This window comes from Colias eurytheme, chromosome 3 (genome assembly GCF_061535395.1).
Source record: "Colias eurytheme isolate Ceu_HAF_F1 chromosome 3, ilColEury1 Martin Lab GWU primary, whole genome shotgun sequence".
In the NCBI taxonomy this organism is placed as follows: Eukaryota; Metazoa; Arthropoda; class Insecta; order Lepidoptera; family Pieridae; genus Colias; species Colias eurytheme.
In genome coordinates this window covers 8,280,236-8,304,708 of record NC_142982.1, presented here as the reverse complement: position 1 = coordinate 8,304,708, position 24,473 = coordinate 8,280,236, and the positions used below count along the sequence as shown (strand labels likewise).

At 33.5% G+C, this 24,473-nt stretch overlaps 1 protein-coding gene across 2 annotated transcripts; it reads right to left on the bottom strand.

Annotated features, from left to right (window-relative positions):
• Nucleotides 1-1,944: 1,944 nt before the first annotated feature.
• LOC149909791 (potassium voltage-gated channel unc-103-like) lies at nt 1,945-13,248 on the bottom strand. 2 transcript variants are annotated; one of them, XM_090119894.1, is made up of 18 exons: nt 13,006-13,248; nt 11,254-11,340; nt 10,182-10,329; nt 9,927-10,108; nt 9,160-9,180; nt 7,092-7,246; nt 6,908-7,021; nt 6,554-6,675; nt 6,203-6,321; nt 5,701-5,891; nt 5,313-5,455; nt 4,854-5,047; nt 4,391-4,516; nt 3,994-4,138; nt 3,245-3,322; nt 2,667-3,049; nt 2,341-2,589; nt 1,945-2,109 (listed from the first exon to the last, which is right to left on the bottom strand). In XM_090119894.1, exons 1-18 carry the CDS (start codon nt 13,246-13,248, stop codon nt 1,945-1,947), a joined length of 2,865 nt encoding a protein of 954 aa, XP_089976020.1. The 2 variants fall into 2 exon arrangements, with proteins under 2 accessions (XP_089976020.1, XP_089976021.1); XM_090119895.1 differs by having other exon boundaries at nt 2,673-3,049.
• Nucleotides 13,249-24,473: the final 11,225 nt, after the last annotated feature.

Below are 24,473 nucleotides of genomic sequence, written 5' to 3'. Positions count from 1 at the left end.
AGCAAGGACGGGTAGAAAGCGTTTATCGTTTACTCTCTTCTGGAAATACAGTTCACGGATTTACGTAGTGCCTCAGTCTTATACACTTATTTATTTCTGCACGGCTGAGATCTAAACTTAATAATAGACACTTAAATAAATTATTGTTATGATTAAAATTGTTTCAAAATAACGTAAAGATCAACTTAAACCGATTCGATTATTACTATTGCCTCGTATAAATAAATTTTAAGTGTATCAAATAACGTTATTGACACTCAAATTTATGTTAATTAATAAAAAAAAACACCCAATACGTTCACCGATGATTATTGCATTTCGAAACACTGTAATTTCACAGTAGTCTATGTTCTGTATTGTATTTAATTTATATTTTCGAGTCGAATATAACATTTAATTATAGCGCGGTTTTTTTCAGCGCACGTTATAGACCGTTCAATACGTCCGACTGTACACTCTCGACGACCGAATAAGGTACAAAATTGGTCCATGTCGCGTCATAGGAAGGTTCTCGCGTCGTCGCGGCGGACGTGTGTGATGCGTCGGCAGAAGTGGAAGCGCGCGCGGGCGGCCGCGGCGGGTCGCGTGCCGGGCGGAGGGGGGGGCGCGGGCGGCTCGGGAGCGGCCGGCGAGCCGCCCGCCAGCGAGCCGCACGAGGCGGACTCTGCGAGCGAGCGCGTCGATGGCCGGGAGCGAGGAGCGCTCGTCTCGCCTGCCTCACACTACCTGCACCGCAAACAGAACTGTCAGATATCGTACCAAATGGGTATAGTACGATTCAAACTTAATGGCGGCTCGGAATCGGCATCGTACGATCCGATGCGCAGGGACGTTAAGGGGGCGCATAAAGCAAAATAACCAATCTTCTATTAGATGATACGTGTAATATGCAAGACCAAATCTAAAAAATAAAATATATATCAAACTAGATGATATGTTCAACGATTCTGTTTAATCAAAAACATAAAATATTAAAATTTAAAATTTAAAATTTAAAAAAAAAAACCGGCCAAGTGCGAGTCGGACTCGTGCACCGAGGGTTCCGTACAAACCTGCAAGGTTTTTTATGGTTTTCGTAATTTTTCCTTTATCTATGCTATAAGACGTTGCTTCGTACCAAATTTCAAGATTCTGAGTTCACGGGAAGCACCCTGTAGGTTTTGATTCCCTTGCAAGTGTCACAACCACCATCAACCACTTTTATCGTCACAAAATCAAATGTTTATCTCGAGAAAAAAAGAGCGCCAAAAGTGGTTTATCGCAGATAAAACCAAAACTAAAAGTAATTACACAAAATGCTCTGACAAATATCTTGCAAATGTTTTAATATAATTGTTTATGAAAAAAAAATCATAATAAGTATTACCATGTCAAGTAGAAAATGTAAAAGTGTGAAAATTAGAGCTAACTTGGTGATTTTTTTTATCGAGTAAATTTTAATATTTTATGTTTTTGATTAAACGGAATCGTTGAACATATCATCTAGTTTGATATATATTTTATTTTTTAGATTTGGTCTTGCATATTACACGTATCATCTAATAGAAGATTGGTTATTTTGCTTTATGCGCCCCCTTAAGGGACCTGTAAGCACCCGCACTCGCACCTGCACCTAACTTTCGAGCCACCATTAAGTTTGAATCGTACTATACATGATGTTAAAGAGCGTGTGTGTCTAGCACACGTGTCAGAAGTGAAACTTCTTTAGCAAGATTGAAAGATACGAATATCGTCACCTTTCGCCATGACGTGACGGTATTGCCATGACGCTACCTTGAAATTTACTCTCAACCGCACCTTTAAAAGTTCCACTTCAAAAAGCCAGAGATATGATTGAGGGATAAACAAGGAGCTTTTGAAAGAGCTTTTTGGTGTTTGATTTCTCTTATTTATTTATTATCGCTTCATTCATACTTTTTGTATAACTAATTAATTTATTATTATTTACCTGTAGAAGGAATGCGAGTGCGGTGGAGGCGGCAGAACCGGCGGCACAGGTGCGTGCGGCTCTGAGGCGGACCTTTGTACTCCCGGCGTGCGGTCGGCGCGCTCGCCTCTCGGTCGTGCGCCACGCTCACGGTCTCCGTTCCAGTTCCACTCCCATTGGTTCTACAGACAGTATCAATTGCATATGTTAATGTGTCATGTGGAAATATTTTTAATAAGTGTAGGAACTTGTATATTTTTTATAAAAGTATCTATAAATGTTTATTAGACTTTTTGTTGAAAAATAAATTATTCATTGTACACTGTACACATATTATAAAATATATAAGTTATCCTTTTTTTAATTTATTAACGAATTAAAAAAGAGAGACAGAGAGACATAGGATTACGCACATCATTATTCTGAGGTACCGACAGAGATGCTTTAGGTAACGGTTGCGATGGAGTATGAGCTGGAGCTGCGTTATGGTGGGGCATCTCACGGGCTTGCAACAACTGCAAGATTCTTCGCACATCCGCAGTTAATCCATTTTCTAATACAGCTACTCGGCGGCTTAATTCTTCTAGCCTTGTTAATATTGTCGTCACAGAAGCTGCAGTTGCAGCTGCTCCCACGTTTTGGTACTGTGGTGAAACAGTATCCTGTAAATTTATGATATTGATTAAAATATTTATTTAATTATGAAAATAATAGTAGCATTACGAAAAGTACGACATACCTGCACTCCTGAATTTTGAGTTCTTTCACCGTTCAGTACAAGAGCAGTTGGACGTCCAGTCATATGTAAATTGACAGCCGAATGGGGTGCAGATCTAGATGATGGAGTTCTTCCAACAGATTGAGTCGCAGAAGGCGCGAGGATATCATCGCAGGAGACGTGGACGGGAGCTGGCGCTGGAGGACTCGGCGATGCGTTCGTATAGTACGAACTAGGATTTGTGCTGAGGCTTGACACGGGAAGAGTTGTGCTGTGTGCGGGCGTGCTAACTGCGGGCTCGCCGGCAGCAGCTGAAGTTAGCGGGGAAGTATCATTTAAGGGACCCACAGATGACTGCCGCCGGACTGCTGCTCGACCTCTATACGTTTGTGGCGTAGATTGCGCTGGAATTGAGTACATTGAGTGAGTTGATTGTGTTTATATAAAAGCCATTGCAAGTTTTCAAAGCTGCAATATTTATAACAATTACATAGTCGTCGGGACCATTGCATTTGAATCTCTTGTTTTGTGGTAACTTTTTTAAACTGATGGTTTGTTTATGTTTAAAACATGCACTATAAAGTTGATTAAATACTTACAGTATTTGTTGTGTAGCGGCTGGTGCGTTTTATGATGATAGAGGTCTGGGAAGCTCCGTTTAAAGTGCGCAAGCATGCCTGCACACAAGGGCCGCGCTCAGAGCAGGGCGGTGAGGAAAATACGGATACTTATTTATTTCGAATCAAAGTTAACTGAACTCAGACAATGACTACCATATTATCCTCATCGCCAGTAATCATTCAGGAAAATTGGGAATAAGCATTCCACATGCTGCGTTAAGTAAATAAGATTGTAGATCTTTAATATAACCCTACATTAAATCACTGATGTGAAGCTTTTATTTCCTGCTTATGATTCATTTTAAACTAAGTATTTTTCATCAGCCCATTATTTTTCTTTTGCTTTCTCAAGCAAAATTATTAATGCAGGTATTAATGAATATCTGTATCACTTTAACGTAGAAAATATTTCTTAACTCTACATTATTAAATAGAATTAAAACAAAACGAAAAATAAAAAATAACATAAAACGAAAGAATCAAAGGAGTATTAAGGGAATTTTGCACATTGTTCCATCCAGACTCTATGTGCATCTACTCTAATGAGAAATAAAAAGAATGCTTATCACTAACCACGCTTAAATTGTTTGTTCCATGCGTGACTGAATATTGTATGGTATATTTTTGGTAATCTTAAGCGTAGTTAATATTTGGATTAGAATAAAGATAGGAATCAAAACTGTTTATTTATACATTCCCAAGTATTTGTCTAAGAAAGACGTTCTTACCTGTTATAGAGTTGAGCGTGGTGGAGCGTTGCTTACTAAAATTAAAGTTAAGAGGAGTGACATCTTGTCCAGCCTTATCAGTAGAAAATTCTAAGATACCTCGACTTGGTGTAGATTCTGTATCCTCATCGCTGCATTGTGAATCCTAATGATAAAAAAAAAATTAAAGATTGTAAAGGATATTATGTCAAGGGAATGGTCGAAATAGTTTTATTTATATAACGAGTACATAGGGTGAATATTTATATTATGAGGCATTTCCTCGCAGTTTTAAGAATAGAAAAATTCTTCGACAAAAACTTTCATCCTCTATTACAACCCTTTAGAGGTCGAGTTTTGAAGAAAACCCATTCTGAAAAAGATTTTTTATAGTCTGGGTTCTCTAATTAAATATTACCTTATCAGCAAATGTTTCAGCTTGAGGCCTGCGATTAGTTCGCGCGTAGGCTTCTCTTAACAATCGAGCTTCATTAGCATTTTCATAACGCATCCGACGCCTTGGCTCTAATCCACCAAGTTCTTCCTAAAAGTCAATATGTACATGAATATGTATGTTCATCGGTTACTACTTAACGTGTTCTTTTTATCTTTGATTAAATTCCCAAGCTTAGATGTGACATAAAATAATTACTTGATAAAAAAATCCTTATCTTGTGATTAATGTGTGAAAATTTCATGAAACAAAATGAGATTTAGGAGAGTGCTTTTAGGAGTGTATTTCAGAAAGTGTTTACGAGTTAATTTTTAAATATCAGTTAAGGAAAAATTATTCGTGGAAAAATACTCTAAAGATAACAAAATATGTATTATTAGATATTATGTAGAGGAAATTTTTTAAAATTCAAAATTATTATTCTTACATCACGCATGTTGTATGTGATTTCCAGGTTATTCATGAAGGTGCTCCGGAACTCGGGATAATATTCGAGGACATCGAGTAGATCGTCTCTATGTACTCTATGCAGGTCGCAGTATGTTAGTGCTCTCACTCGACAGTTGCTTCTGCCGACTGTGTTATGGGTACAGGGGTTTTCGCCAAATATATCGTCCTTACCTGTAGGAGTTAACAATAAATGTAATTTTTATATTGATCCTCTGGCATTTTGTAACTTTCTAAATGTTATGCAATAAGGATAAAATATTTATCGTAAATTTCAAATAAAAAAGATAAGAACAAATCTTAGCAACATCCTTACAAATCGTTTCGGAATAATACAATTATTATTGGAATAATACAGTAAATGATAAATCTTATAATTATGGGAGATTTTAACAAATAAAAAGGAATCAATTTAAATACTAAGTGATTAAGAACGTACCTAAGATAGCCATAACAATATCATCTTTTAAAATTTCTATCGAACCACGAGAGATGAAATATAGCGAGGAAAGCACATCACCGCGGTGGACAAGGGTCTCCCCGGGAGGGGCATGCGTAGTCATAAACCTTAAAGATAGAGCCCTGAAACAATTCATTGTTTTATTAGGAAACAGAAAATTTTTAAAATAGTCATTAGTAAATGTTTAAAGGAATAATTAATGCTATCAATGTTTTTGCATATCGCATGTAAAAAGATACCGTTTATTTCTGGTAGAATTGTAGCATACATAAAAAATACGTTAATTCTGAGTTTTCATTCAATTGTTCGAGCATTTTAAGAAAATACTATGTGATGAAATAAAATAAAACAAGTAAGAAAATATTACCTTAAGCATCCCGGACTAGCACCTTCAAAAGCAGCACAGCTAGCTAATAAATTGCGATTTAAATGTAAGCAGATATCCGCTTGTAAACATTCAGGAAATCTCCTTAAAACTCTAGAAGTATCGATGCCATTTGTGTAGCTCCACGCGTGTTGGAAATATTCTTCTAATCTTTGGCGGAGAGGGTTGGTTATCTAAAATGATAATACATGTTTAAACAGGTCAATCCTTGTCGTTATTAATAAGGATTTGATAGGTAGGTACTTCTTTAACCTATTCTAAGACCGAAGTACTATTAAGACAACTTAACCTATTTGCTCGTAAAATCGATTATGTAGAGTGGATGGAATCGTCTATGGAACAAATTTGCCTACCTCTAGATAGAAATAATCAATTTTGAATTAAACTGCTTATGACTATACGAATAATTAAAATGTTATTGTATTTGCATAACTTTACTGTAAAAAATGGTATGTACCTACTAAGTATAGGAAAAGTATAATACCTGATGAAAACGAATGAATTCCCGAACTCTCAATATTTGTGTATGGTATCTCGCCGTTCCCGAATACAGTCTTTGTATAATCGCCGATACATTTCCGAAAATACTAGCGTACATTAGTGCTGTTGGAAAAATTCGTGTTTTTATATAGAGTTCAAATGAGAAGAATGAAAGAGTGCGTGCAAATATTAAACTTCTATCAAGACTGTTTTAAAATCGTCAAAAATAATCTAATTCATATAAACGTACAACATTCCTTTCCTTTTTGTTTAACTTAGGGATTTTATGTTTGGGAAAAATTATTTATTTCTTGACTGAAATTTGAAAATTGAGAAACAGTTTTAGTTCACTTACATCCAACAAGCATGACGAATATCGTAAATCCTTTTTCCATATCTGTATTCGGTGCCACATTGCCAAAACCAACACTCGTCAGGGAAGTGCACGTAAAATATAAAGCTGTTATGTACCGGGATCTACAAAAGAGATGATTATTATTTCAATAGTCGTCGCAAATTTGAATTGAAAATTTGATATAAAATATTTCATTGCCTGATGACTTAAAGACACAAAATGTTCATTACACGCACGCACGTTGCATTGTTATTCTTGTTCATCATGGTTTTTTCAGCTAGTTTAATGAAGAAGGACGAAGTCATTGAAAGAATTTTATTATAAATATCTATTATAATAAAAAATGTTTCTTACCTCATAGAGGGGCCAGTCGAGTTATCATAGGAAGCCTGTACATCATTCGCAAGGGCGTCTAGCCAGCCGATGGGAGCTTGAAGTTGAGGTCTCTCCCAGTTTCCGATAGCGTACCTTAAATGAAAGCCGTCATTACATACCAAATAAAATTTATTTACAAACAACATATCAAGAAAGCACTCACCAGAGACATGCCAACCAGTGGGCGATAAGAACAAACGTGGCCATAAGGAGGAGGAGGACGGCTGTGCCATATTCGGAATATCTATCTATTTTCCTTGCGACTCGCACTAAGCGCAACAGTCGCGCTGTTTTTAGTAAACCAATGAGCGTAGTTGTCTGCAAAATTAAAAAGCATATTGAAGAAGCCACTCGAAACAAGCAATATCATTATAGCTGCAAAACGAACTCAAGCATTGTTCGCAGAAAACTAGTGAGCGTCAATGGGCCTAGCAGCGAGCCCCTTTAATCAAGCAGTAAAACTCTATTATCATCGAGCATTATATTATCTTTACTCAGCCATACGGGGGATTGCAGTTTATAAGGTAAGCGAATACTCCAAACTGATATAATCTGGCATCATTTAATGCAGTGCAAGTAATTGCATAAATTCTAATGTTATACCAGTATAATTACGGGGTTATATTTTGTCTATGTTTCGTTACAATCTAATCTAAATATGTTACTCAATGTAGGTCGAATCTATAGCACTTATCACCAAACTTATATCTAATTTTATATATAGTTACGTTTGTGCACATTTCATTTATACGTCTGTATACTTCTTATGAATAGGATGTGTAAATGCGACATAACTAGTTATGATAGTACGTGAGATATTAGTTTCTTCGACTATCGTATACGTAGAGAATTTTACGTTACTTCTCTATAGATACATGGGACCAATTCTAGCTAGACGATTTTACTTTTGGGGGTCTATTATGGACAAACAAATAAAAAATATATTGAGAGTATACTTACTGCAATTCGGAAATATCTGCCAATGGTATTTACATTTATTTAAAAATATGTTTATTAAAATGTAAAAATTAAAAATAATGCATAAGATTTTAAAATGATTCTTCTTTTAATAGAACAATAATTATAAACTTAAATATTTGTATTTTAAAATTTATAATAATTATAGACTATGGCAGATTAAGTTATTCATTATACATTCTTTTTTATGTAAAGTATGTAGTTTATTTGTGTTTTTGGATTTATTATTGAACTTTTAAATAGACCAAGGTTAGGGTCAATAAAATGTTAATTTATAAAAGTATTTTTATTTCAAAGAGCAAGTTTTAAATAAGTATACTCTTAGAAACAAAGAATGAAAAAAAAAAATAATTTCACACAAAATTATTAAAAAAATAATTAATTTGATACAAAAATATCCAATACAAAAAAATTGAATGTGAAAAAATATATAATGAATGAATAATTAAATTATTTTTAGATGTAAGGTGGGTGCTATAATGTTTTTGAAATATCTCGTGCTTTGTTATGTCGTGAAAGGCAACTTTTGATTTGTACAAAATATTATAGTCTGGGAAGTGTGAGCGTATCGGCTACCAAGCTTTGTGCATTCCGTGATTTGCACTTTTACTATGAAATGCTTAAGCTATTTAATATATTTGCTGTAACTACCAAAATCTCGTTGCATACCAAAGCATTATTTTTCTATCGTAATCATTATTCTCAAAACAATGTCCTTTAGTTATCTATACAATTGTAACAGCATGTAAACTTATCATTCTGTTAATATTTACTTTATATACAAGTAAAAAATATTCATGCTAAAATGAAGATGTAATGTGAAGGACCTAAAGGTCACCTTGGCATTAGTTGCGATTGTTAGATCGACAGTCCTGAAAAACACACGACTATCGGTATTTTTATTTGAGAATTTTATCGCTCTATAACTGTTATTGTCGGTACAATCGATATGGAATCGATATTTGTAAAGCAACTACGCTATTTCATACAGTCATAACATTCCTTTATGTTACTGTCAGTATAGGACTCCTCAGTGGCTAAGCTCGTGAATTGCGAGTGAGCGTTCAGAATATTCAGCGCAGTGTAAAATTTAAAACAACCATACGCTTTGCTTAAAGGAAGCGTCCTTATCTTCCATTAACGCATTCATTGGTGGATTTAGAACGGCTATTGGAAAGTAATTCAAATACAATAACTAAAATGTAATAAAAATAGTGGCAGCAACATAAAAATACTTCACAAAGATGGTATACCTCATCACTTTCCAGCCCCTGCTGTAACAAGAAATGGTAATACAAATTCAGTACGCACCCACCTTGGGTCCTCATTATACCGACTTTATTACAAAAATAACAAAGAAAAACAAAATCATTTAAATATATCAAAAGAGTATGTAATCGGTTTATGATAAGATGGAAGCACTTTAATAGGTACATTTTTATTGAGGTAATAGAGACTGATAATAATGGGACCGAGCTATATTTAAAGTAAAATTTTTATTAGATTTCATATTGCTTAAGGCTAAAAATATTGGGCTTTTTTGTGATCGGCATAAATGATGATTAAATTGAATAGTGTTCGAATATTATTCAAGAGTGTCAGATGCAATAAATGCATTCCACTACAGCACGTGTGGGGCTAGATCATCCAAAGCTTCATTTGTCCGAAAGAAAACTGTTTCTACAGATATAACCTAAGGTTTCGATTTTTGTAGAAATGGAACATGACCCTTAATTCTGAATTCTATCCTACGAATATTAAAATAAAAGGGGTTTGTAAATAAATATATAAATAAAACTAAACGAAAGCTAGAAATAAATATAAAATGTCGTTTCATCATATTTTAGAAATGAATTTGGACTAGCATTTGTATTAATGTTTTCGGACAATTGATAACCTTGAAGCTATTTTCGTCTAAAAATCAGGCATTTATTTAACTGACTAGAACTAGTATAAGTTGTGTGTAATCTTGTGAAATGAGAAAGATGAGTGAGTGGTATGCGAGGTAAAAGCGTCTCACTTCATCGGTATCGGTGCCGAAGAGAAGTAGGTCGAAGGGGATAGCGGCTACCAGGTCAATGATAAACCATCCGCGTAAGTAATGCATAGCGATCTTGGCAGGATCCGACTCCACTTCGTCGGCGGCATTTACGTATGTAGTCCGAAAGTTTATTAGAATGTCGATAATAAACGTCACATCCACTGAAATTGTACAAAGTGACATAAGTAATAAAGTTAAGCTATAAAAAAGCAATAAATTATTCAAAAACTTTACCTATCATATCAATAATAACAATGGGGTCCTGGCCGAACGCGCGGGATCTCTTGTCGAAGTCGGGCTCATTTAGTTGAAATGCAGCTACGTAAGGTGTAAATATTGCGGTATAAATCACTAATATTAGGATCAACCAATCCCAAGCGGCCTGCAACAATTTTCCGTTTTCATTCATGGCGATATGAAATGGTTCAAATTTTCAGTAGAAAGAAATTTAAAATTCTGCTGAATAGTTAATGTTACATAGCTAATGAGGTCTTTTGGAATTCATAATTGCTATGAAAATAATGGCGTGTTAACCGTTAATACGGCTTGCGCTTTTGCGTGTGGAATATGAGAGAGGCCATTGCGACAAACATTTTTTATATCCACAAATTATAAACTTTCGTGAGTAGGACACACAAAAATATCATGTCCAAGTTATCATAAGAGGGCGAATATTTTCGTTCTATGCAAATTTTTATAGAAAAAGTAATTAATTACATGAAATATCCTTAAAACGACAAGCCTATTATTTTATCACAGATTAGAAAAAAAAAATACAACCCAATTATATCATTCCACAAGAATTCACTTGTTGTTGGAAATATACACAAAGACGCAGTGTATTGTCGCAATGTCAATGAATCAAGATAATCCAAGCTATTGATGTTTCGAGAATGCTCAGGAATATCAATAGTTTCTGGATAGGGCGCTTTATAAATATTTATTTCGATACGACGTGTTTTTAGCGCTAAAACCGGATTTATATTTTTATATATTAAAAGCGAAAAATATAGACCAGTAGAGTCCACTTCTAGGCACTCAAACTTGGCACATGTAGGTTATTTATGTTATTTTTATCTATTCAAGTAAAATACGTATATGGATACAATATAAGTATTTTATTTTAATGATACATATATATATACTATTAATGATTTAACGTTAAAGAAATTCAATACGCTATATAATAATTTAGGTCATGATAAAACTGTATGTACTGAGTTGATAAACAACCGTGCCTGCTGTGAAATGTTTAATGATCATTCCTATTTATATTTATGATATAATTCGTAACAACGTGACGTACCTTATAAGGAGAATGGTGGAGGATAGTGCAAGGGTGGGAAGGCTGGGTGGTTCCCTTGTGGCCGCCCGTCGCGCCCAGAGACAGGACCTGCAGACAAAGAGTACATACTTCCATAATACATATAATATTTATAGTAACATTAAGCGGTTCTAAAGGTTTCGTGCCATTCAAGTGTTCTTCAAGCTATTGGATCTTTATCCACTTTTTATTTTTGTCTTCAATTAGTCGTAGTGTTTCTATACAGGTATGTGGAACACACCCTTGATTCGGTCAAATAAAAATTAATATGAGTAAAATTAATAATCTCAATTAATTAATTTACACACACATTTCGTATGTGACACAAAAAAATATGTATATTTCTTCCAATAACATTTATCAAATATACAAGATTTCTTAATACAAGACTAGAAAGTTAAATTTCTACGAGATTCAATAAAATTATTTGTTCAATACAACTTTAGGGAAATTTTACTATATTACCTAAATATTTCACTAACAATTCTTAAAATATAAAAATAAATTTATTTTTGGTGGATAACTACTAATCTTAACTGTTAAACCTTCTTACATGCTTACATTTTGGTATAACAAACATGCTATTGCATAGTCAGGAATACTACAAAATTGAGACTGGTCCCCTCAATTCTATGGAAAGATTTTTGTCTACCTGATTGATACCTACAGAGATTTCTTGATGTAAGGCGTGTATATGTGTGTCATTGGATAACTTATAATCTTGTTTTGTTTTTATAAACCACTACACATTCAGGTCTGTCTAAGTTTGATACCAAAATTCAACAATGGTCCATTTATTGGTCGGTAGGCGCTGCAAGCTAGCTGATAGCTATATATACGCAATATACTCGTGTAAATGTATATCGATGTTTTGACACAAAAATAAAATAAAATGAATCATGATGTAACAACAAAACAATAAGGACAATCATGCGTTTCCACAAACATATTTTCGTGTTAACTTGCAGGTTGTGAAATAAATAACGCACCTTCATAGAAATCTTTTTGTAATGAGTGGCAGCTTGATCGAATTGATGGTGTCATGCTCTGGTAAAATATTATTCATTACCTCATTTCAACATACAGTTTAAACTCCTGTAATTGCAAAGTATAAAAACGTTAAACTTTTCTAAGAGTACCTAAGTAAAGAAAATGCATTAAATACACCCCATGGTACTTTGTACAAACAACTTTACTAAACATGCTGTTATGTAGGTCTGTGAACTGTCTAATAGTGAAAGCGACACAATGTCGCATCAACCACAAAGTACAACATTCGCACTATTTTGCTACAGTGGCAATGTGAGAATGTGATCGATCCATATCGTGAATGTCGTACGGCCTCGACAGCTCTAGGCTTACGTTGCAGCGGATATTTCAAATAAAATTCGCGTTTCTATAAATATCTTTTAAAATTTTTGGCGTTGCATGTTAACACGAATTATAATTATTTCTCTGTACTCGTTTCGTCAAGTCATTTCTCCCGGCAAGTGTGAATTGATGTGAAAACAATTTAAAACGATGTGGCCTAAAGTGAAGCCTGCCCTTTAAACTCGGCTAGGAGGGATGGGATCATCATAATTCTTCGCGGTTAGCAGCAAAATAAATAACATCGACACAAAACATAAAGCTGAAGCTTCTTTAAGAGGATATATCGTTCGATATCTGTTCGGTTCGTAACAAAATATAGACACGATTTAAAATAAACGGGTAATTCATAGATACGAGAATTACCTCCTTGCCGATGGCGGGCAACCCGTTGAGGCCATTACAGGGCGGTTCGAGGCGTACGACGCTCTTGCGGGAGCCGCGGAAACTGGTGTCGCGCACACGCACCGAGGAGCGCCAAGTGGAGGGCGGCGGGTCGTCGCGGGAGCTGCGCGCGGAGGCGGCGCGCCGCGAGGTGGTGAGCGCGGCGCCCGCGCCGGCGCCCGGCGGCGTCACGATCAGGGGCACGTCGGGCGGGCGCTCCTCCATGCCGCTGCCGCGCCAACGCTCTCACCGGGACCGGTGCTCACATGCCAGCGCCGCCCTCTCGTGCGCCGACGCCGTCTCCAGCAGCGCGATTGCCGGGTATTGCATAGAGGCGCGATTACCTCCACTGGTCCGTCTGATCCCGATACGGATTTTTTTTGATTTGTTCATATACTTTTGAATTTAATCAATTCTATGAGGTGATGTATCGATTTATGTACTATGGTATGGTTTTCGAAAGAAGCCTTAATCCTCTACTCTTTTCCGGTGGAAGTTCTAAAACGTGCGAATGGAAGTAAAATAATAATTCCTAATGAAAAACTATTTAACAATGAAATGGAATGTTAGTGTAGGTTTACTTTCGAATGCAACAGGTAATTTTCGAGATTGAATGATGGTTGCTGATTGGGGTCTATAGTGACTCTATACATCTATAACTGTAAGCATACTGTAGGAGCTGAAAGGGGGAAACGAGGCCGTGCCTTATTCAACACTGTGTCAACGGGTAGCTGCCCCCTATTCATCGTGCTTTACGCTTGTTTAACTTCAATACTTCAATGTAGTTAGATGTATATTTACTAGATTTCTGATAATATCCTATCATAAATACTAATGTACATAACAAGAATACTTAAACGTCAATTATTTAGAACACATAAATAACATTATTGTTGTATGTTCAAATTAAGTTTGTTTTGTAATTATCAATATCAATATAAGATCAATATCCAAAAAAAATTAGATATAAACGATGCGTCAAACTTCATTGTTTTCATTTAATTACGATAATTTATTCCATACAAGCTTTTAATAATATATAATCATAAAGTTATAAACACATGACGTGATAATTTAAGCAAATATCCACAAGGCTGATATAGATTATATTTAAGATTAACAAAAAAACACTTGTTCACATTATAGTGTAGAATAATATGAAATACACCGCATTAAACTCACTGTGTAGGTATGCAATAAAGGCTCGTTAACATCTGATGACTTGCGATTAATCAATAAACGAAGTTATTGATACATAATTTATATCACGTTAATAACAGTGGACGCTTTGTTAGTTCAAAAATTAATAAAGACGTGTATAGTATACTTAAATTTGGGCTGCAGTAATGAATAGCGTCTTTAGTGCGAAAGGAACGGAAATACATGAGTAGTTTGTACATAGAGCTACGCGCAATCTTACGTAATCTAAGCTGCGTCTGAAGACTTTATGTAATACAAAACTTTACGTCTCAAATCTTAATCCACATACCGCCCTCTCGCTATGTTTACTTGAAAGCGAATGGTGACAATAAAGTGAAACGATATAACAAATAGACTAATCGCTAACAATATTAACTAAATACACTTTAAACCTAGTACCAACTATAAAACTACGAGATTGATAACATTAAATTAATCTAGCATCTATTAAGTATTCTAAACTACTGAGATCTAGTGTGTGATGGCAGCGCGGATGGTGTACGTATTGTTCTAAGAAGTCTTTGTCTTGTAAACTCTTGTTGACATTGTTTTAGACAGTAAAGTAAGAGAGCGTCTTCAATCTCTCGTCCAAGTCTCTATTCCGTAATGAGACGTTTTTAAGATTATGGGTAACTCGGTTATTTCTCTTTCATTACAAAATTACACTAATAAATAAATATATTCATAATTATAGTTCCAAATGTTAAATTGGACTGGTTTGCCGAAACATTTAAGATTTAGCCATGAAAAATTCGTAAATAGTGTTGATAACAAATATTTAGAGATATGTATTTGATTTTCTGTTCCTATAAATCAGTATGCATAAAATGTATGAAAGCTCTTGGTGGCGCTTTAAATGATTATTTTTCTTAAAGTTGCTAGAAGCAGTTAGCCTACGAATGGATAGTAAGATATTAAAATTAAAACTACTTTTTTTACAAGATAGAATATAACGTAGACAAAGGAAACCATACCATGGTAGTCATAACTCCAAGCATGGATCGCGTTTTTTCACAAAAATAGCAAATAAACGCAAAATTAGATTAAGGAAATAAAATTTGCAAAAGCTCGCAAAAGAAATAACGTTAAAAAAACACCTCTAAAATATCGACGCACTCTTCACAGTATGAACTAAGCACAGGACGGCACCAATATTATTTTAATATTTACAATTTCACAAGCTGCAACCGACCGTTTTCGGTTTATAAAATCGTAAAGCTTTAACCGTACGAGGAGCTTTATCACAGCGCAACAAAATCTGAAAATATAACCATAGAACGATGATAACAGTTTTTACTTTTTAATGCGTCGATCGATTAAGCAAGCACTCGACTCGTTTATATTACTTTTGCACATTATATCGTAAATTTTTAGCTTAATTCGGTATTTCTGTCATGGAATAGACAAGGTATAAATCGCGTCGTCGTTCGCAAGAGGCGAGGCTCCAGGAACGGTATTTAAATAACAATTCGATGGCAGTGTAAGAGGCGGCAGGGTCCGCAGCGTGGTCGCCGGACATAAACTCGATCGGAATGCGCGGCGCACGCAAGAGGTCGCTGTGCGCGCGCTGCGCCGCCCTCCGGCGGGCGCCCCAGCCGCCCAGTCGCCGACGGCCGCCGACGGCACACGAACGCAGGCGTGACCTCGCACAACCCCCACCGACATCCAATATTTCAGCTGAAAAGCATTGTCACCATGCCACGCTCCTGAATACTACGTGGGTCACGTGCCTGTCTTTGTATTTTCCTAATGTACAATAGAACCGTTGTACAGTATACTAATATTGATTTAAATTTCGTTCGTTATGCATTTCAGGGACATAATAATATGTTCATATTCTATTTCTAACATATAAACAGACTCTTATCGAAGTGTTCGAAAGGTCGATGTTAAACCCGGTAGAATTTTTTCATGTAGTCATGTCATGAGTAATAAAATTTTATCTGAATATATTATAATTATGAAATAGTTATTAATTCACTATAGTCCTGCTGCCAATTCTCTATATACCCTATTAGTTAATATAATTGTCGTAATTATTTCAAGTATTCAATTAGACTTTTTAATACGTTTGGAAAGGCTCTGTTATTGTGTCGATTTTTATATTATTTTGTTCAGGATTTTAACAAAGGATTTATTTGTAAAACAAAATGCATCATTTCAAAATTAATAATTATAGATGCACCCAAAATACATACTAACTATAATATGATATCAAACACAATTAATTGCTAATTATTTAGGATACATGAATCATAAGCAATAATTCGATACATTCGTAAAAACGTATTGATTGACGAACATAAATTTCAAATATCAACAAGACACTCCGATTACATAAGTCCACATACGACTTTAAGTATGCTTTTAATGAGATCCGCACTGCCACTTCCAAGTAAGAGTTTAATGGAAGTTACATAAGCTGCAGTGCAATTATCTAGATTTCCATCGTTTGGGCGTGTAGAGCCCTTGACCTATCGCGTGTAACCGATTCAGCAGCCCTATGCGACTAGTTAACTATGCTGGCCGTTATGCTAAGACGTGCCTGTTGGTAGATATAACACTTTCACTTGTGAGAATCAATTGACGTTATTCAATGTTTTTAGCGGAGCCATAGTAGCATGTGTAACTTATATTACATGAATGGATGAATAACGCTCCAATATTTATTCATAATATGACTTAAATATACGATTAATATACATATAGACGTGTTTGGAATACCTTATTGTGGAAATTGTGATATTTTTACATACGAATTGATCAATAATGAAAAGAATTGTCAAAGAAACTTGTTCATGTTATTATTGATTTTGGATGTTATGTAAGGTTGTTTTGGTTTGATTTTTTGACTAATATTGGAGAATGGTTACTAGATTTAATGTAATTTCGTAAAGAGTATTTTATTCTATGCTCGTTGTTACCTATTAACGTATGCATAAATTGTATTTATTATCTTAAATTATATGTTAGTTATATACATATCGTTTGGTTAATCTATACTATATATTATGTACTATAATAATATTATAAAGAGGAAATGTTTGTATGTATGTATGGTTTTCACGCATAAACTTCTGGACCGATTTTGATGAAATTTGGCACAGATAATCTTTAGACCCTGAGATAGAACATAGGCTACCTTTTATTGCGAAGTACCACGGGCGAAGCCGGGGCGCTAGTACTACATAAATACGGAATAAATAAATGCGGTGAATAATATGGTATTTTTCTATCGAATACGTTTCGTTATATTATTTTAATATTTCGTAATAACAGATTAGTGATAGTAATTTACGAAATATTAAGATAGAAAAAGAATAGATGCTTACAGCGAAAAATGATAATACTATTTTTATCAGACGATAAATATTGACAAACAATTCATTTAATTAATGATAATTCCTATATCGAGGGATTTATTTCCGAAAGAAAATGTACATATATACATCTATACCAATAATAAAATTAAAGTGTCTGTTTGTAATATTGAAATAACCGCTTTTTATTAAATGTATAATCTGGATATATAACCCTGCACATATACGAAAAAAATGCTCAGGCATAGCACCATAAACCGTTTGTAATATAGGCCAACGACGACGACGACGACATATTATACGAAAATAGTAATTTTTACAATTTCTGTCTGTCTGTTTGTCCCGGCTAATCTTTGGAACGGCTCTACGGATTTTGACGTGACTTTCACTGACAAATAGGTGATATAATAAGGAGTAACTTAGGCTTCTTTTATTCTGATATTTCATAAAGATAAACATTCGAACATAAGGACGGATAGGAAAAACTAATTTACGCGGGTGAAACCGCGGGACGCAGCTAATAGATAGATAATATAAACTGCCGCAAAAAAAATAACAATTTGTTAAGTTTAGACTCATTAACCTTTGTTTTAAAAATGTAAATTACTTTCAAAAAGTAATGATTGCTTGTCGAAAACGGCAAGGCCAATTAATGTGAAATACTTGCAAATTATGCTGTTTTATAGAAATTACAATTTGTCATTTATAACTAACGTGTATAACGGATAAAAATATAGCTACCTGTGTCATTAAAAGTATCTGTTTTCATTGTTCTTTCATAGTATTTTTCTATACTTTGCTTGTCTAATGTACTTTAACAAAACCAAGAAACAAAACACGTATGTGACGTATACGAAAATCTGTTTCCTATAATATTAACTAAACAATTAAAGTTATTTATTATATAAACAAGAAAGATTTCAGCATTCGAATATATTAGATTTTAGACAAGTGATTGCTTTAAATAATCGTTATTTATTTGATATTTTTTTTTCGTATAGGTCAAAAAATACATTAATATATATTTTTTAATCATTCTGTACGGTACAAAGAAGTATTAATATATAAAATTTAATATTCTTGGCATAGAATTATCGAATAAAACTTTCCATTTTTCAATGAAGCAATAAACTAATGGATGTACGAGATTCGAGCGGAAAATGATATCACCAGTTTTGTGGGAGTCTTCAAGTTGGCGCAGTATTTACGTAGCATGGCCATTGATGTAGAGCTTATTCTCTTTGCCGTAGTCGCTACGCCCTATAATGAGATACGTTCCACGGACCAACAATGCTACGAGAAGGCTACGAGTTATTCAACTGTCAGGCTCTACGTATTTTGTCGCTAAGAAAGTGCTCGTGTTCATAATATATTCAAGACACAACATGTAAAGACGTTAATTTTTTTTTATACAAGGCAACCTTTTTACAATCGTTTTTATATCAACGATAACGGTGACTCGCTTAATAATAATTTACAACACAATCACCGTGACTGGCAAACTAGTTAAATATTACGAATTATAAAACTGATAAAATTATAATACCATTATACCTTTAGCGTTATCATAACTACTAATCAATACTTGATTATCCCTACAAATAAAATATCTATAATCTAGGGTCGTTTGTAACCTTGGCGGTGGTGATATTTAATTGGATCCAGTTATTATTTATTCACGTATCAATTATTATTAAATTCTAATTATAATGCATCACAAATTATATCGTCTACGTAACAAATAATATATGTGTGAACTTTTTAAAGGGGAGACACTTTTTTCTAAAACACAGGTAACCTGACAGACCAATATTGTGAAATAAACAATATGTTAAATGACAAATAAACATTATCTAATTTTTTTGCCTGAAATATGTAAATTTAGCTACAAAGTCAAATCAACACAGAAACTGAATAACAATAACAATTTCAGCAAAAAGCAAGTTTTATTGTAAAATTTGTATTACACTTATTACTGCACGTTTTATCTAAAATGAACTAACACGAGGGAACCCTGCTTCGCGGAGGCTAGAACGGAATGTTAATAAGTTCTTTTCTAATTAAAATTATAAAAGTTGTTGTTAGGATAAATAGGTTGTAATTTATATTTCGTCTTTTTAGCAATAAACGCCTGCTTTATCATTTCGGGTAATAGCCCTGACTTGCCCTTCATTAGTTAGCTTAGTAAAGAGGTAATTAAAAGGGAAAGAGAAGCAATTAGTGCCTTTTCCAGAGAGTTTTCCTTTATGCGGAAATCTTACTCCACAAAACTTTCAAAACTTCATTGTTTTTAATAAAATTATACTTTTGGATAAGTATTTATAAGTATACTAGCGGTCCACCCCGGCTTCTTCCGTGGTACCTACATGTTTAAAAACTATCCTATCTCTCAAGTTGGATCGAACTGCAGATGGTGTGCGAATTTTATTATAATCGATTTAGTGGTTTAGGAGTCCATTGAGGACAAACATTGTGACACGAGATTTATATATATTAAGATTTATAATTAGCAAACATAATTTATTAAGCTATACACCCCATCTAATATGGAATATATAATGTGAGTTTCCACGCATGTTTTTTCATGTTTTATAACTGATAAAATAATTAAAAACTCATATGTGCAATTAGACATGACTTTTAATTAATAGTTATCATTTGCTCATCACGATTACTAATGACGTTATTCATACAGTGGAATTTCACACCGATAGAGGCCTGACATATAATATCAATTTTATGCAATAATAAATTAACAAATTGGTGATTAGATAGATATTGACCCACCCTCTTTTTACATTATCTAAATCTTTTATGGAAAGTACTGTATAGTCTATAGGAACGTTAAACTCAAACTCAAAAACCTATTTATTCCATTAGACTTCTTCTAAAAGCACTTTTGAATCGTCAACAGTTTTAACATTTACTACCGTTTCGGAAAGCAGTATTGATATTGATATATAGAAAACCTTTTTTTATACTTACTTTTTTCTTAAAGCGTGGATATGCAAGAATACCTTACATGTATTGATTTCCATGGGATATTTTTATTTAAAAAAAACAGACGATTTTCACTTTTAAATTAGGTACTCTTGGGTCGTAATAAATTAAATATTGAAAACAATCTTGTATAAATTACTAATCAGTTTTCAGCTTTACATCAGAAGAAATAGAAGTCGCGTGAAGAATGTGTTAATCATATTAAATACAATGCAAATCAAAGTACAAACAGAACTTTTAATAAACGTAGCTTCACTACTTAGTTCAAATCTTCAAATCAACTGGATCAACTGATCCGAAAATATTTGTCTTTTGTTTTTGTAGCATGCAGCATATCTGATGGATGTCGGCATGGAATCTGACATTATACTTATACAGTAGCAATAATAAAACACAAACGGTCGAATGTTCATAAATCATACCTACAAAATACTTCGCATTTATGTTCACGTTTAAAATCCTTGTTAGCTACTAGGTATCTCGTCTCTATTTTACATCTTATGGAAAAAAACAATTATTTGACTGTAATTAAGGTAAGTATACTCTTTGTTGAACCTACGATACTCGACATCAATGCAATATAACATTGATATTTTTCTAAATAATTTATACTTGAAAATACTCCTATTAATGTATTTCCCACAAGAATAATTAGTCCCTACTGACGCAAAACTAATAACATAGTAAGAATAGAAGAATTATTATATAAAAAATAGTTAGCTTATGCTAAAATACATGATAAATTGTCGAACACTTACCACTTTCTCCTCAATGACGTCATTATTGTTGTTATTGCTCCCATATTTTAAGGCACCGTTTTCCATGACCAACACTAACAGCCAGGATATAATTACTTTTACTTTTTACACTGAGATATTCCGAATATAACTATATATTTATAATTAAATAACGATTATACAGTGATAAGTGATAATTTTCTATGTATATTTACTATTTTACTCTATCATTTTATTCACTCTAAGGTTTGTTCACTTTTTCTTCACACAAAGATTTAAAATGCATCGGTTTGAGATGTGAGAAAAGTTTCGCGAAACTTTCTTATCTAAACTTTTATCTGGATACATGCGCTTGAAGCTTATTTCGCGCGAAATCTCGATTCTTTCAAGTTTCAATTTTTAAGATGATATTTTTATTATTTAACAGTTTTGTTGTTTATTATAAGGACACATTAAATTACATTTAATCTTTTCAATAATTTCAAGGAGAGGTTATATATACAATTAAAAAATGAATGGTAAGCGGGAAATGGAAAGCTCATATATCCCAATACAATGTAGGCCAATTTTTACGAGAAATATTATTACGTGTTTACGGGCCGATAATATTGATACAATCAATCAATCACATATCGCCGGTTGCTAAGTAACTTTTTGACGTAAACACACCTCTTCGTCCTTTGATACGCACTTTTAATAATCCAATGTTCTGAACACAAACATACTTCGATAATAATTTAGGCTTACAATCTAGCCAACTTAAAACATTAATTAAAGTTGTATAAACATGAAATAACGTTTGGTTTGAAGGCACTGCATGGGTAATAACGCGTGATATAGGTTAATATGCATTGTTATAAGATTAATAAGTTATAATGAGTTTGTTAAGGTTTAGGCGCATTCCCGGGGCGGGCAGGCGGTTGGCGGGTCGCGTCATACTGCGGCGGCCGACTGGTACGCCGCCGCACTCCGCTATTCAGCACTGAACACCATCGTAGTACGCACCATCGCGTATATTGATAGGCCTTGGACTATATTTCCACCTTAAGACGGCACTACGTCAATAAGGTTTTGGATATTAAGGAAATAAGAGCGCTTATACAGCCTATACACTTATTTACTTCTTTGTTGATTTTATACGTTGCCTTAGAAATTACATTTGTATAATTTAGTTTAAATTGATTTAACCTATGTTAATGTTACTTCTAATAAACATCTTTACATATCTACAAATAATTTCTATAAGATGGCTCGATCTCGTGGATTCGAATATATACCGCATTTTGGAATTTAAAATTCGAATAATAGATTAGAATCCTATTTTTTTTTTAAATTCTCTCTCTTTTTTTAAACAAATGTTAGATCTGTCAGATTGCACCATACCTACTTTCGTCAAAAACAAATGACTCAATTTGTAATAAGGACAACCACAGGATTGAGGAAAATATTAATATTTAATTTCACTATTATCAAATAATATAATAAGTAATTCAAATAATATTTTTTTTACATTGTGCTGTTTTTTACTTGGTCATTCCAGTGCAAATTAATTTGATAATAAATGCATCATTTTATATTTAAATTGAATTTCTTTTTATTTAACATAATATATTTTGTCTCATTTTTCAAATTTTTTGAAACTGACAACACTTAAAAAAAAGATAAGGCATCTTACAAAAATAGTTTTCCGCCTTTTTTAAAAGATAAAGAGATAAATAAAGGATTGAAAAATAGAAAAAACGAAACAATGGGATAGGTGAGGAAAATAATTCGTACAGCAGTTCCTCTACGCATTCTACAAACGTGTTTTGTTTTTTCCACAGTAGCATTTTAGATACTACTATTTACGGCAACCATCCGAGAGGACGGCCCCGGTAAGAATTTTTTAGCTATACCTACGGCCATTTTCATTTTAATGAATGTAATAAACACGTAATTTTGAAAACTCAAAAGCCTTTTTAAGTTTCAGGTCTTATTCAAGGCAGATTAATCGTCAAACTTCAGAGAGATTTAGTTGATAAACAAAATTCGAAATGTAAATTTTCAATATTAACATATTATGAATAATGATTATTATGGTACGTATGAGTTTTTTTATAGTTCTATTGTTATAATGTTTTTTAAGATACGGTTCAAGTATCACATAATATTATATTGTTGAGTCCTTATGTTAGGTATAGAATATTGTGGTATTCTATACCTAACATAAGGAAAGGCTTGACCTCGCCTCACCAAAAATTAAAATTGAACTCTTATAGGAGGTAGGATGGATAAATGTTTTGGAAAATAATGATGTTTCTGAGTTAACAAACAAACAACAAAAAAACTAAATCTTGAGCTACACAAAACAATACTGCGCCACTGCGGCTTAAAAAAAGTTACAAAAAATATATTGTGAAACAGTGTTAAACATACTTAAACAGAGCCAGTGTAAATTCACAACAACCACAAACATGACATCTCTTTTATTTTTTAATCCTCGCTCGTGGGTTATTTCGACGTAAGGTTTTGTCCATTTGTGAATGAGTTTTAAGTAGAGGAAGTATCGTGATGTGTAAACTGAATTCATCAATTAATTTTTTAATCATATTGAGTTAATTATTATTTATGTTTGATAATAACTAATTCTTTACTCGAATTTCTCCCTTCCGATTCGTCTTAGCTTGATGACATGAATATAGGTAGCCTATAATATAGCCTTCCTCGATAAATTAGCTATACACTGAAATCATCAAACTCGTTCTCCTATAGTTTCTGAGATTAGTGCGTTCAACCAAACAAACTTTTCAGCTTTATAATATTGTATTATAGATTTAACTTTTTATTATTTGATCACTATCATTTAAATTCCGTAACTTGTGTAGGTACTTTGATTCACATACTACTTTAAAAAAATGAAAAATGATAAAGGTCACTTTACGAATTTACGATATAAAGTGTAATAAAATAATACGTTACCTTTTATCATATTGTATTATAAAATACCAGGGCTATAATTAAAGTCAAGCTACGATAATTATTAGTCTACCTCCTGAAGGTCTTATCTGTAAATTATATTTCTTTATGATAGCTCACATTGATGTCATTTCACAATTACATAAGACTACGTAACTATAAAGTATTTAAACATTATTATCTACAAGGACCACATCCACAGGCTTAAGCATACACCAAAATGTCTATATAAATTCAA

Excerpts from the sequence above, each read along its gene's own strand:
- LOC149909791 (XM_090119894.1), bottom strand. The coding sequence starts at position 13,248 with ATGGAGGAGCGCCCGCCCGACGTGCCCCTGATCGTGACGCCGCCGGGC. Across the intron at positions 9,181-9,926 it reads TCGGCACCGATACCGATGAA|CAGGGGCTGGAAAGTGATGA; the intron begins GTGAGACGCTTT and ends TTCTTGTTACAG. Across the intron at positions 3,323-3,993 it reads CACGCTCAACTCTATAACAG|GCATGCTTGCGCACTTTAAA; the intron begins GTAAGAACGTCT and ends CCTTGTGTGCAG.